Genomic DNA, 14,079 nt, shown 5'->3' on the forward strand with positions numbered 1-14,079 from the left:
TCCTCTGCACTTATTTGCTCTGAGGATCCAGACTGCTTTTGTGCTGTAGGATCTGAAACGGTTGTGGGTCCATCTGTGCTCCAGTGTGTGTGTGTGTGTGTGTGTGTAAATGGGCTGCAGCAGACAGACAGACAGACAGACAGACACAGACAGTAATAGACTGTATCTGTATGTAGCAGACTGGCCAATAGACATAAACATGACAAAAGATGCAACAAAAAAAAATGTGAGAGAGACACAGAAACAAACGGAGACAGACAAACTCAGTGGTCATATGAATCACAAGAAAGTAAACTGCAGTTTAAGATATGACCAAGAAAATAGAGGCACCTAAGAAAAATATGAGACAGGCAGGCAGATATGTGCAGACAGCAGACAGATGCACAGACACACAGACAAAGATCCAGGCTGGCAGAGGGACAAACAGACAGACAGATGGACCCTGTAGCAATCAAGAGCAACATCCCTACTGCTCTCCCTGTGTGGTGTGGATCAGAGACGAGGTAGGTTTTTTTTTTTTTGTCAGATTTATCTTTCAGCCTTCTTCATTTCTGTGTCGTCCCGCCATCCGTTGCGCTCTCTGTCTTCCTGCGAGCTTATTTTAGCTTTCTTTCTTTTTGTTTTGTTTTGTCTTGTCTTTCTTTCGTCTGGATTTCCTTCCCTCCTTTGTGCCCGTGATGTGTGCCGACGTCTCAGGGCACTGTGCCAGTGCTGCCTGATGGAGACCAAGCTGTGTGTTCCCTTGTTTGTGTGTGTGTGTATGTGTACATGTGTGTGTGTGTTAGTGTGTTGATGTATGCAGATTGGCTTGTTTGGGGCCAGTGGCAGCTGCAAACACTTGTTTGTGGCATTACATCCATGTGGTGATTGAAAAAAAAGACCCTCTGCCAATCTGTCCTCTGAGATAACTAAGTCTTACTTAAGAATTTGATGTTGAGGAGAAACAAATTCAACATATTCAGAATGTACTGAGGGAAAACAGGACATACAAATAATGTCCAATCAGCTGAAGAGAAAGCAGAGCATAAGATGAATAACAAATTCAGATTTTAATCCATCACGATGCTCAATTCTGTGATTACAGGCAGAGGCTGTTTTGAAAACTATCCATGTTGGTGCATTCAAGGTCAAATTCACCTTATAATTTTTTACAGTTTGCTGCTTTTTGTTTCCCTCCTTGACATGATTATGTGACATCGACGCTAATCAGTGCACAGCTCTTCAGGAGATTGGACGCTGCAGTATATTTAAATGAACCAGCGAGAAAAGATTTGGGAAAACAGCTCATCGCGCAATCCAGAGCATCCACAGTCTAATGAAATCAAAGTGAGATAATTATAAAGCATGGACAAAGTCAGTAACAACATATTGGCATAAAGATACAAATTGATTGCTATGGTCTTTTAACTGCTGGCAGGAGAGGGAGCATCCTTCACCAGGAAAGTGGCAATTCTGCAATTGAAAAAAAAAAACTTTTATAGTTCATAGTGAAGCTGGTTAAAGCTGAGTTAGTTTTAACCTATAAACTTGTATAAACTGGAGCTACTGTTGAGAAGATTGATAACAATATATAATCTAATCTGTCAAGCTCAGCTGCAGTATGTCCCTCTGAAATGTAGTAAAGTAGAACTATAAAGCAGGGTGAAATGGAAATACTCAAGCAGAGTACAGGAACCTGTGTGGCAAATCCTTCCAGACAGGTGTAAAACAGCACTGATGAGACATTCACAGCTGTGACAGCAGCACACTGACACGCAGCACCAGAGGAAGCAGGAGGTTTTGATCTGATGCACACAAACGTGTGTGAAAATATGATATTAACAAGGAAAAGAAACGTGAAGGAATACAATAACAGATGGAACATGATGTGCAGGTGACAGGGTGCAATGAGACTGGTGCTTAAAGGGATAGTTCAACATTTTGGCAAATTTGCCCATTGCCATAATCCTGATCCTGTCATAGGAGGTTTGTTATCTTTAATTGTCGGTGTGAGCTGTTTTTAGAACGGCAGAGCAGAGCTGCGAGCTGCTCAGAGCTACGCTACAGAGGCTAATGGGATTTCTTGGTTTCCCTCATCAAACTCATCAAATACACAATCCAACAACTCCAAAACGCTCTGGTGGACAAACTGTGACTTGCACATTTCACCACGCTATGAGATAATAACGGAACGTTACGAGACAGAGTTGTTTTCCAGGTAAATTCATGCAAAACCGCTGAAGCGCGTTCCTGTCAGGGGCAGTTCTTCGACAAGCAGTCTCTGCATTTGCCTCGAAAACAACTCTGTCTCGTTACGTTCCGTTATTATCTCATAGCGTGGTGAATGTGCAGGTCACAACTTGTCCACCAGAGCGTTTTGGAGTTGTTGGATTGTGTATTTGATGAGTTTGATGAGGGAAACCAAGAAATTCCATTAGCCTTTGTAGCGTAGCTCTGAGCAGCTCGCGGCTCTGCTCCGCCGTTCTAAAAATAGCTTTCACCGACAATTAAAGGTAATGAACCTACTGCTATGACTATAGGGATTATGACAATGGGCCAATTTGCCAAAATGTTTAACTATTCCTTTAAATCAACTTTCTGGGTTATGTGTGCAAAACTAGGAAGAGAAGCTAAATATTGACTAATGTTAGGAAAAGGTCAAGTCCATCCATCGGCTATACCATACTTACCTGTGCAGGGTCATGGAGGAGATAGGTCACCAGTCTGTCACAGGACTGAGACATCTAGGGACCAACAACCTCACACACACTCAACACAAATCTACACGCAATTCAGAGTCGCCAATCTCCCTAATATTTATATCTATGGACTGTGGGAGGAAGACCACTGTTCCACCGTGCCACCCAGGTTAGAAATTCGCCAGAGCTGCTGTGCTTTAAGGACACTGAGCAAGAACCTGTGTCTGTGTTTACAGCAGATCGTGAGACTCACTGTGCTCAAGGAGACAAAAACACTGGGTGTCAGCCCCAATCTGTCAGTGCTGAGTTTAACAGCCTCTAGTGGAAGAGCGCGGTACGAGGCTGCAGCTGGCTCAGTGAAATCAAAGCCAAAATCACAATTAAGATAACAGACCGTGGCGTCCGTAGTCACAGTGAAATCATATTGTTTTGATCCTTGAAGTGGATTTTGGTTGCGCACACGGTCTGAGGTAAGACAGAAAACAATCAGCAGCAGACAGAGATAGTTAAGCTGTGAGGTTCTCCCACTGATGTGTGCGTTCCCACAAACAGTGTTTATGGTGGATTGTCCTCCTGCTTTGTGTTAGTGCTGGTCAGTCAGTCAGTCAGTCTCTCCCCTCTCTGTGTTTCATGGAGTGCCAGGAGGAAAGCTGCTTTCAAAGAGTCTATTGGTGGCAGATGTTACTTTGGCAGTGATGGAATGTGTGTGTTTGTGTGTGTGGAGTGCGTGTGTGGTGGTGGTGGTGTGTGCAATTGTGTATATGCAAATTAGGGGTGCTTTTGTATTTCTTAATCTTGAATGGTATTAAGCATTTGTAATGTGTCATGACAACATGTGCCTTGCTCTGTGTGTGCGTGCGTGCGTGTATGTGTGTGTGTGTGAGTGTCTACACTCCTGCCTGGCCCTGTCTGTGACCACAACTGTGTGCAGAATAACAATGAGCATCTCAGGCTACTCAGACTGTGTGAGTATGTGTGTGTTTGTGTGTGTCTCTGCCAAGGGCTAGTGTTGCCCTATTGAGTTTAAATCCCACCACCTCCTCTCCTCTCCTCTCCTCTCCTCTCCTCTCCCCTCCTCTCCTCTCCTCTCCTCTCCTCTCCTCTCCTCTCCTCTCCTCTCCTCTCCTCTCCTCTCCTCTCTTCCCCTCCCCTCCCCTCCCCTCTCCTCTCCTCTCCTCTCCTCTCCTCTCCTCTCCTCTCTTCCCCTCCCCTCCCCTCCCCTCCCCTCTCCTCCCCTCCCCTCTCCTCTCCTCTCCTCTCCTCTCCTCTCCTCTCCTCTCCTCTCCTCTCCTCTCCTCTCCTCTCCTCTCCTCTCCTCTCCTCTCTTCCCCTCCCCTCCCCTCCCCTCTCCTCTCCTCTCCTCTCCTCTCCTCTCCTCTCCTCTCCTCTCCCCTCCTCTCCTCTCCTCTCCTCTCCTCTCTTCTCCTCTCCTCTCCTCTCCTCTCCTCTCCTCTCCTTGTTCAATTTGACCGTTTTGGAGTTATAAACACTGTTGATGTTTATGCAGCTTGTTTTATCCTATCAACTTTTATACACACATACAAACATGAAGTCAAGTTTATGTTTTGCATGTTTTGCATTTGTAAACAGGTTTTTGTTTTTTACACTACTACTTGCTGCTGTTTACATCGGTGCTGCAGAAAAAGCAACAGCATTCACTGGCAATGAGATCATAAACAATAAACACACATGGACATGTGTTAAAACAGTATGTGAATACAGTGGCTTCTTATTCAAAAAACTGCTATCGATCTTGTTGATGTAGTTCCACCTCACAACATCAGTTATTTCATGGCACTTGTCACAAATAGAGCAGATCTGGACTCAATTGCTCCAAAGGTTGACTGTTAAAATCTACATTTATTAGGATAATGCACAGAAATGTGGTCCAAGACATTTCATCATATTGACTACTGTGATACACTGTTTGAAAAAAAAAAAAAAAACAGGTCAAAGGAAGACGACGATAGAACGGCGATGCCCTTAAAAGATGTGGAGGAGGCTGGGGGATTAGCAGGTCCCTGTTGTGGTGTGTAGGTGAAAACAGTGCCGCCGGTGTGTGCTAATGTGTGCATCTGCCTGTGTGTGTGACTGTTTGTTTACATACCTGGAGGTCAGTGCATTATTTTGTGTGTGTGCGTGTGCTTGTGCATGTACATGGTTGTATGCCAACCTGGCAAGGCATTCAGATGAATCAGTGTTTCCTAAAGGAGGAGATAAGTCATGCATATTTATTTATATCCTAACCTCTCTCTCTCTCTCTCTCTGTGTGTCTGTCTGTCACTCTGTTGGTATGTATGATCAACACACACCAGAGGGTAGACTGACGGCAGTGCTGTCTAGACATCTTATTTATGGTTGTGTGTGTGTGTGTGTGTGTGTGTGTGTGTGTGTGTGTGTGTGTGAGAGAGAGAGAGAGAGAAAGAGAGAGATAGTGAAAGGCAAGGATCAGTCTAAAAGGGAAAAAATAGTCATGTTACTTCTCTTTTGCATAACTTGTCTCGACACACACGCATACACACAAAGACCCAGTCGACAGTATTTAGTGCATCCTCCTCCAGACTGAGGTTGTGTGTTTATTGTGTCTGTCTGCTGTCGTCCATTTTAGTGTGCGTCGCAATAAAATGCCAGTAAAACAAGTCCTATGCAGGAGTGTGTGTGTGTGTGTGTGTGTGTGTGTGTGTGTGTGTGTGTGTGTGTGTGTGTGTGTGTGTGTGTGTGTGTGTGTGTGTGTGTGTGTGTGTGTGTGTGTGTGTGTGTGTGATGTCTACATTCCCCTATACTCCTGATTGGGTCAGTGTGTGGCATTCTGTTTAATTAGCGTGTCTAGAGCGACAGCTCATTAACATGCAGAGGGGAGGGGGAAAGTGAGGGTGGTTATGGGAATTATGCAAATTGGCGTGTTGTTCTGTCATCAAAGCTGAACTTGCATTCTGACACACACTTAGTCATGCTCACACACACACACACACACACACATATACATTTCTATACACATACATGATATTATACACTTTGCTACATTCACACTGTTTAACAGTAACTTTCAGATCTTTTCAGTCGGTGCATGATCTGCTTTAATGAATTTATACTGGGGCTGAACAATTGATTTAACATTATCAGAATCATAATATGGCCAAGTGAAATATCCACATTGCAGTTATTTTTGACAATGGTCAGATGTGTCACTACAAAGTGTCAGTGAAGCATCATGGTGCTGCAGAAATGCCCCAGCCTACAAATCCCACTCTCTTCTTAAGATATAATTTTTGTGAAAGTAACATGTGAAAATTCCCACTTCCATTTCCATTGTAATTCATATAGCAATATTGCAATGTCTGTTCAAATAGTCACAATGTGATTTTCTTTTTTACTTCACTTACTATTTTGTAAGTTTTTTCAGATTTTCCATCTTAGCTTCTACTTTGACAGCCAACAGAGACAGCCAGGAAACACGTCCAGAAAGAGAGAGAGATGGCATACAGCATGAGTCTGGACTCAAACCAGGGATTGCTGTGTGCGGTACGTGCCTTCACCACTAGAGCACTGGGACGTCTCAATAGTCTCCTCTTGTTCAAACAGCCCATTTGCATGTTTAAACGTCAGATAAGCAGTCGTGCACTTCTTTGCAGAATGATAAATCTCTGTGACACTTGGGATAATGAAGGACTCTTAAAGCCATTTAATATGGTTAAAATGCACAAGTAGCTGACAGTCATGCTGCTGACATTTTCAGGATACTTAATCAGCTTTAATCAGCTATGCTGCTTTGCAGTGTTCTCTTTTCCATTTCCATTTTAGCCCTGCTGCTGAAAGCTCTGGCCTCTGTCACTCACTGAAGTCAGAACATATTATTATTTCATTCAATTTTTTATTATATTATATTGTCTAAAATATCTTATCTTATTTCACATTCCTCTGTTTATTATTGAAAATCGCTAAAATATCAGCAGTTCCATAGGCCTCATCCTAATCATTAAAGGGCCAGTTCATCACAGTGTCAAAAGCAACTCCCATCTACTCTAATAGATGTAAGTGTCCATCCATGTATATTCTGTAGGGGTGCTAGGTTATCAGCCATGATAGTTTACAACAGTGTGAAAAACAACTCAACACTGTAGTACATTTACACACATTTACTGTTACTTATGTAATAGGCCTACATTTCATGTGCTTGTTTTAGCCCCTCACAAAAATACAAGTAATATTGGTATTTTAAGTAGTATTGCGATTAATCAAGATAATTCTTTTAATAGTTTGACCGCCCTAATATACTGTATTTATACATTTGGGGTTGAAAAGTCAACACATTCCCCCTCAGCTGAATCCTTGTCACATACTTCATCACCATAACACAATATTCACAATGTTTGCAATTTTTATTTGTAAAGAAAAGATTCAGATTTGTTTACATTCACATTCCCTTTTTTTCTTTTTCTTTTTTTTAATGCACACGAAACACAATAAACTAGCAAAAACAGAAATGGAAAAAAAGAAAAACAATGGAGGATGAGGTTGGTCAGTCAGCTACGCCTGGAAGAGAAACAGTGAAGAGCAGGATTGTTAAGAAGAATGAACGCATGAAGCACAACTTAACAACACTGTCAGTTTCTTTTACTGAGTCTTATATAAAAGAACCACCTCAAGAGTGGTTTCATTGCCTCCAAGCAATGATAATAAAGTTCAATAGTTGAGTGGACAAGCTTTACTGCCCTCTTTTGATGTGAAAAGGTATGTCACACATCTAGCTCTGTCAGTCGACCCACTGCAACACACTTTCTATGGATCCTTTTAACATACTATGTGCTCTGTGTGTGTCATATAGAGGTGTGTGTGCAGCCAGATGGAGCTCAGGAGTGTTTTCTACTCAGAGCTGTGTGCTGTACCCGAGGAGATGTAGTTTGATGACGTTTTTCAGGAAAGTCACAGGCTTGGTTGGTGCAGGCGACTCTTCAGAGAGCTCGTCAGGAGGCTCACTCTGACAGAGAAGGGACAGACGTATGAATACTTCCACTTGTACTGTCTGAGTGTTATCTAACTGCAAGCCGAGCACGTCAGGAAAGTGTAGCATACCAGGTCAGGTTTGAATTTCTTGGCGGGCTCCTCCAGCTCAGGAGTGCTGCGTCTCTTGAGGTTCGGACTCTTGCTGAGAGGGCAGAGCAGCTCCTTATCATCATCACGTTTTAACTTCGTAGAAGAAGCTTCTGAATTTGGAGAAAAAGGTCTCTTTGTGACCTGTGAAATCCTGGCCGGTAAAGTGGGTTTGCTGAATGTGAACGCTTTTGTCATACACACTGATTTCTGTGGAGAACAAAGGTTTGAAACAGCGAGAAAGCAAACAGGTAAATCTCCTATAATGGGGAACTATCCATTGCTATTTTCCACAGCAGAAACTGATAGTTATTGACACCAAAAGCAGCATGATATGGTCTGACAAACCTTGTCAGCTCTTATTCTCTTGGCTGGCATCTCAGACTGAGGCAAGCCTTTCCTCTTCCTGTCTGTAGCAGGAGTTTTGTGGCTCACTTCAGGCTTTTGTTTTGGAGTGAAAAACCTTTTGCTTTGGCCATTAGGCATCTTCCAGCTGAGATTTTCCCTGGGGCTGTACATGGCCGATATGGTCATCCCCTCTTCATATATCTTCAAGCTCTTTGCCTGGATGTACACTGCAGCAGCAAAATAAGAATATCATCATTTTACACATCGTTGCTCCGTTTCTAGTAAATTTAGGAGGAGAGTAGAAACAACATACTAGTGTCAGTGAATAAAAGGAGATCTGAGGTCAGGTCTATTTTCTGCTTGTCTGTATCTGAGGCCATAAACAGTCCAATGAGCCACGATGTGCTCACTCCATTTCTGAAACAGAGGTCAGTGAGGAACACAGGTCAGTGAATGCCTCGTGCTTCCTCACTGCAAACTGAGAGCAAATGCACAGGATAAGAACAGGTCAAATACAACCATAAAACCATACTTGTTATGGAAGGGCTGGACATGAACGTGAGCCAGGTTTACATTTTCATTATTCTCCAGGATTCCCACCAGATGTCTGATTTTGGACTCCACCAGGCCAAACCTGACGCAGATATCAAAACATTTTCGGGAACCGTTTTTTTTCTCTCCCATAGATATTATTAATGAGATGTTTTTTCACCCAAACATCCACACTCCTCCCTGTTTTACTTGAACTCACCACTGAGGATGCTTCTTCTCTGTGGCAGAAGTGACTTGGAGCAGAATGTAATGCCTTGAAAGATAAGAGGTACAACAATAGCAGCAGACAGTGCAGATGTTGGGCCTTTGTACCCAGACAGGACTATTACTACATGAAGAAGCATTTCTATTTTACTAAATAAGATCAATGTGATTACTGATACATTTTAAAGCACATTGGGTTACTGAACAGCATAATGACTGAAATGAGCATACAAAGATGGATACTAGTTTTCATTATGTCCATGATACAGTGAACTTCCAACAGCCTGCATTGTTCTAAATGGGGGTTATCTGTTTGTGTATTCAATGCCAACACAATTTCAAAAATTTGCACCAACAGCTGTACACAACTGCTCAGTGTTTTTGGTGTATTTATCGTTTGGTGTTCCTCCGCAGGATAGTAAGTGGATCAAAAGTCACATCAACACACTGCCTGCTCTAATCCAACAGTTTCAAAAATAACTGTGAAATGAGATAAAGTCAAGGTGAGAGTAAGGTTAGACCGCAGGAAAGGTTTATTCAAACAAGTCATTAAACACGAAGATCAACAGCAAAGTTTAGACACAACACTAACATCGTCTTAGGCAGCGTACAAAGTGATGGAAAACTTCAACAGTCCACACAGCAATGTATAAGACAAGGTCAATAGTGATTTCCAATATTTTATAATAGGCTCCAGTCCATATGTTGAATTACTCTCTGAAATCAATAAAACCTGGACCTCAGAGCCATCCAAATATTCAGGTCTGAGACATTGAAGCACATGAATTTGCAACATACTTTTCTATCTGCACAGAACAACAACGTGACCCACGTCCTCTAAAATTACTTGAACACACAAGTCAACATTTCCAATTAATAACAGCAAAAAACAAAACAAATATATTGGCACATTCATTACAGACATGTTCATATTTGCAGAGCAACAAAAATTAAATAACTTTAAAATAACTCAGTCAGAGTTTCACTAAATAACAGCACAAATAGTTCTGGACATGATTTAACACACAACAACAACAACAAGCCTTCCTTCAGTAGTTCACAGGCTACAGGTATTTCCTTTTGTACAACATAGACATAAATACTGTCATTAAGAAAAAAACAAAACAAACATCAAACATAAAGCTCTGCATCGTTTCAACACACAACTTTAACACAGTTATGCTTATTTTTATATTCAGGTAGATCAATACATACTTGAATTTCTCAAAAAAGTCTGGTGCATCAAAGAGTTCAGACCAGTCTGCTTTTCCTTGTTGTATTTGTTGAGTGATTATGTGGCCTGTGGAGGAGGAAGAAAAAGCTTGTTTCAGTCTCAGAGAAACAAAACCTCATCCCTAAAATGGTTTGATTAAAGTGATTAACTTACTTCAAGCACAGTGACACTTTAATAACTAATAAACTAATAATTCATGGCATGGGCCCACAATGCAGGCAGTGCACGGAGAGCATTGGTGGTTGTCAGCTAAGTGACTACTGTACATACCCCGTTCAATCTCTGCTGTGATGACGGAATAAGTGGAAGGAGACACGTTGAATGCAGTGTTTTGCTGCGGGTACGCTGGGGTTATGATGGGCATATGATGGCGCTGGTCACCCAGATTAAACTGGAAATGCAGAAATACACAAACTGTCAGTTTACATGCATTTAGTAATGGACTTACTTTACACAACTCTGTGTTTGTAACCTAAAATGTTAACAACAAAGCCTCACCCTGGGGTCCCAGAAAGGAAGGTTGTAGTGGCGGTCCTCCACGATCCTAAGGCGAATTGGAATCGGCCACTCCCTGACACACAACACAAGATTTCAATCCAACTGATCCTCATGTACAACTTTTAAATGCAGCTTCAAAGTTTAAAAAGCTCTACACTAAATGTGTGTTCTGGTTGTTAGGAGAAAAGCAGCAAGTGAGGTGGACTGCTGTTTTCCATCCAGTCACATGTGTCTGCCAAGAAGATACAGAGCAATGGTAATAGGTGATTCTGTAATAAATGCATAACTGGAGTCTATCCGTCAAGAGATAATCTGAAAAAGGAAGTTTGGTTTTATCCAGTCATTGCCAGGTGAGGTGACCTGACCACCATGGATGACCCTATGTGATGTTTTATCATTTAACAAAGACGCCAGCAGTGCTGAGACAACTCACCACATGGAGTAGACCTTGAAGAATTTGATCACCAGAGTGGAGACTGTAGCGTTTGGGTAAACCTGACAGATTCTGGCCACCAGTATGGCCCATGATACACCGCCCAGGAAGCCCAGCTTGTTTGAGTATATGTTGCGGCCTGAAGGGAAACAAAAGGACAGAGATGTGTATATATTATATAAGAGTTAAATATTCCATACCTCTGTTTAATTTCACATCACCTTTGCTTCCAAACATTATTAATAAAGTTCAAGTTTAAGCAATAGATGTTTAGAAAAACCAAACAATCCATGGCTACATGGGACATTGAAAAATGTAAGCCTTGGTAGAGAAAATAAAATAACATAACAGTTTTATATTAGTGAAACACAGTTCTTGTGCAATCTTTTCCCTTTATATAATCACTCATCGCTAATCTTTGCAGTGAACAATAAACTGATTTTGACATAAGTCCTGTTTGAAAAACTGTCAGGACCATCAGCCATTGTACAGATCGAACTATTCTGTGTTCAACTCACATTTGGCCCAAAGCTTGATGACTCTCAGTGTAAGTCTGAAGTTATAAACGTTTGGCACAAGGCTCAATATTTCTTCTGTGACTCTGTAGCCTGTAAAAACAGAATGAAAACGAAGATGAACACACAAAGAGCAAACCACAAATTAACAGTTTGGTACACTGTTGTACAATAAGTGCAGCTATCATGTAATACTGCAGGATTCCTCAGTTGTGTGCTTTAATCTGATGTTTACCATTGAGACTCCTGACGCAGTGTTTGTCTATGTTCTGTAACCACTTGTCATCAAGGAGGTTGATACTTTCAGAGACGCTCTTCCGTGCTATACGGGCAAAGACCATGTCAATCTAGAAAATTACAGAAACACAAAAACAACTCAGACACATGCAGACAAAACTTTATTGACAATACTGTGGACAGCAGCGTTTATATTGGTTTCTCAGGACAAATTACCTCAATTCCATCATAGGACAGTTTGATGACAGGGACAAATGCTTCCTCAATGGCCTAAGGGACATAACACTGTCAGTCACAACACGAGGGAGAAAAATGTCTTTTGACTTGTTTGTAATAAATCACTTTATGATTTACCTGTATATCTCTGACCTCCTGCTGGGCTTTGAGCTTCTCATAAAAGGAGGTAAAGAACTCCTTTCTGTCTATAAATCCAGGTCCCACACAAAGGACATCAATGTCAGCACCTGTCAAACACAGATTCACATGAGAGGAAAGTCTAGATTTAAACAGACCATTATCCATGTATGACTGTGCACTTGTCCAATCAAATTAAAAAAGTTCTTATGAGCAAGAAGAAGATGAAAACACAGTTTAGGACAAGTTGCCACAGTCCTAATGCTCTGAATGCTCTGAAGGAAAGAGTCTCTGAATTACCTTTGGAATGAGCTCCCAGATAGTAGGAGCCAAAGGGAAGGACTTTTCCTCCGACATTTTCAGTGACAGATTCAGGTATGTTCTAAAATCAAAAAGCATTGAGGATTAAATTGTACTGTCCATGCAATAACACTTGAGTTCACTTTAAAACATCATAACAGATTAAACAAAAACATTGAACCAACAATTTCTTACCAGTTCTACAGATATTTCTTTGAGCCACTCCTTAAAAAGGAACTCCAGTCTTTTCATGACCATCTCTCTGCAAATAAAAGATGCAGCTTATTTACAAACTTTGACAATTTAAGCAAAGCATGTTATGGTCCTATTCGCATGATATCTGCCCCTTGCATCATTTGCTGAGGATGCTATAGGCTACTGTTAAATCCTTTACTAAATTAATTAAAGATCACTCCTCTGGCAGTAAAAACAAACACAGGAGAGAGATCTCAATAGATGACACCCAAGACACTTTGTCACAATAAACACAACAAAAATCAACGTTTTTCCCCCAGTTCTACAGTACCTCTCCAGGCTTTATGAAAGAAACAAGGAGGAGACTATGAAACAGAAACAGTCATACCTGTGCTGTAGCTCCGAGTCGTCCTCAAACACACCACGGGACTTGAGCATGTCAGTCAGTTTCTTGGTCCGGACCAGGTCAGCCTCTTCGGGCAGGTCTTCACTGATGGGACCACTGATGCCAAAATACTTGGGCATGTCTGGCAGCGGAGGAGCTTGACTGAAAGAGGATATTTACACATTGGTAGACTTAACATGAGACAGTGGTGGAACTAAAAGGTATGGGCAGCACTCAGACATAAGTAGTTATGTTAACTTGAGATATCTCAAAGATTTAAGCTAACGTTAGCGATGTAGGCTAGCTACTCTCACTACAAGGTAAAGTTACTGATGCAAAATGTTTACAAAATCACAACTTAAGCTAACCTCACAGTATATTTGAACAGCAGAATGTGCAGTACAGCAGGCTAACGTTACGTTACAACTCAGTTGTTCTATATCACCTAAACATTTGAATACAGGAGAAAAAACAAGACATGCTACTTACCAAGACATTGTTTTAGCAGTTACGCACTCGTTCGTAAACTTGTTAACGTCGTTTCTAATTTTCACTGGGAAATACACAGGAAAACTCAGCGCAGTTCATACACACACCTGGCGGTACGGATGAACAGTGAAGTTCAGAAGGTCACGGTTCTATCTCAACTGTCTATGGTTCCAGCGGGAGAACGACTGCACTCTATCACTCTACCACACGTGAGTTCGAACCTTGTGAGTTTCTAACAGATTTTAATGCTGAGTTCAAAGTAAAGGGATAACCCGTTTTATCGAGAGATGGTTTCAAAGACACTAAGAAAAATTCAAACCCAATTGTCTGTGGTTTGATTTAAGATCAGCTGCTGTATAATCCGCCACATGTTTTTAAGTGTAAAGGTGCTAAATTTAAGTTTGTGCTATTGCTACTCGACCAGTTGTGTTTCCCCTCCATCCTCTATTGAAGCCATAGTTACTGTAAGTGTCGTCTAGTCTCCCCTCAGCCCAACACTGGAGTGTGTTGTTTGATTTACACTTGACCAGAATACAACTTAAAATCTATGCCAGTGTTGCTCATCT

General features: G+C 41.6%; 1 protein-coding gene across 1 annotated transcript; it reads right to left on the reverse strand.

Moving 5' to 3' along the window:
• Window positions 1-7,107: 7,107 nt before the first annotated feature.
• On the reverse strand, window positions 7,108-13,702 carry LOC146983213 (poly(A) polymerase type 3-like). Its single transcript, XM_085785433.1, has 19 exons — window positions 13,514-13,702; window positions 13,028-13,186; window positions 12,640-12,706; window positions 12,445-12,526; window positions 12,145-12,254; window positions 12,007-12,060; window positions 11,789-11,900; window positions 11,557-11,646; window positions 11,039-11,177; window positions 10,606-10,678; window positions 10,378-10,498; window positions 10,089-10,173; window positions 8,869-8,922; window positions 8,650-8,751; window positions 8,431-8,534; window positions 8,118-8,344; window positions 7,752-7,979; window positions 7,565-7,656; window positions 7,108-7,211 (listed from the first exon to the last, which is right to left on the reverse strand). Exons 1-19 carry the CDS (start codon window positions 13,519-13,521, stop codon window positions 7,202-7,204), a joined length of 1,917 nt encoding a protein of 638 aa, XP_085641559.1. The 5' UTR covers window positions 13,522-13,702; the 3' UTR covers window positions 7,108-7,201.
• Between the last annotated feature and the right edge of the window lie 377 nt (window positions 13,703-14,079).

This window comes from Trachurus japonicus, chromosome 8, assembly GCF_045865225.1.
Source record: "Trachurus japonicus isolate A0001 chromosome 8, Traja_1.0".
NCBI classification, from domain to species: Eukaryota; Metazoa; Chordata; class Actinopteri; order Carangiformes; family Carangidae; genus Trachurus; species Trachurus japonicus.

Excerpts from the sequence above, each read along its gene's own strand:
- LOC146983213 (XM_085785433.1), bottom strand. Across the intron at positions 11,901-12,006 it reads TGTCCTATGATGGAATTGAG|ATTGACATGGTCTTTGCCCG; the intron begins GTAATTTGTCCT and ends GTAATTTTCTAG. Across the intron at positions 10,174-10,377 it reads CACAGCAGAGATTGAACGGG|GCCACATAATCACTCAACAA; the intron begins GTATGTACAGTA and ends CCTCCTCCACAG.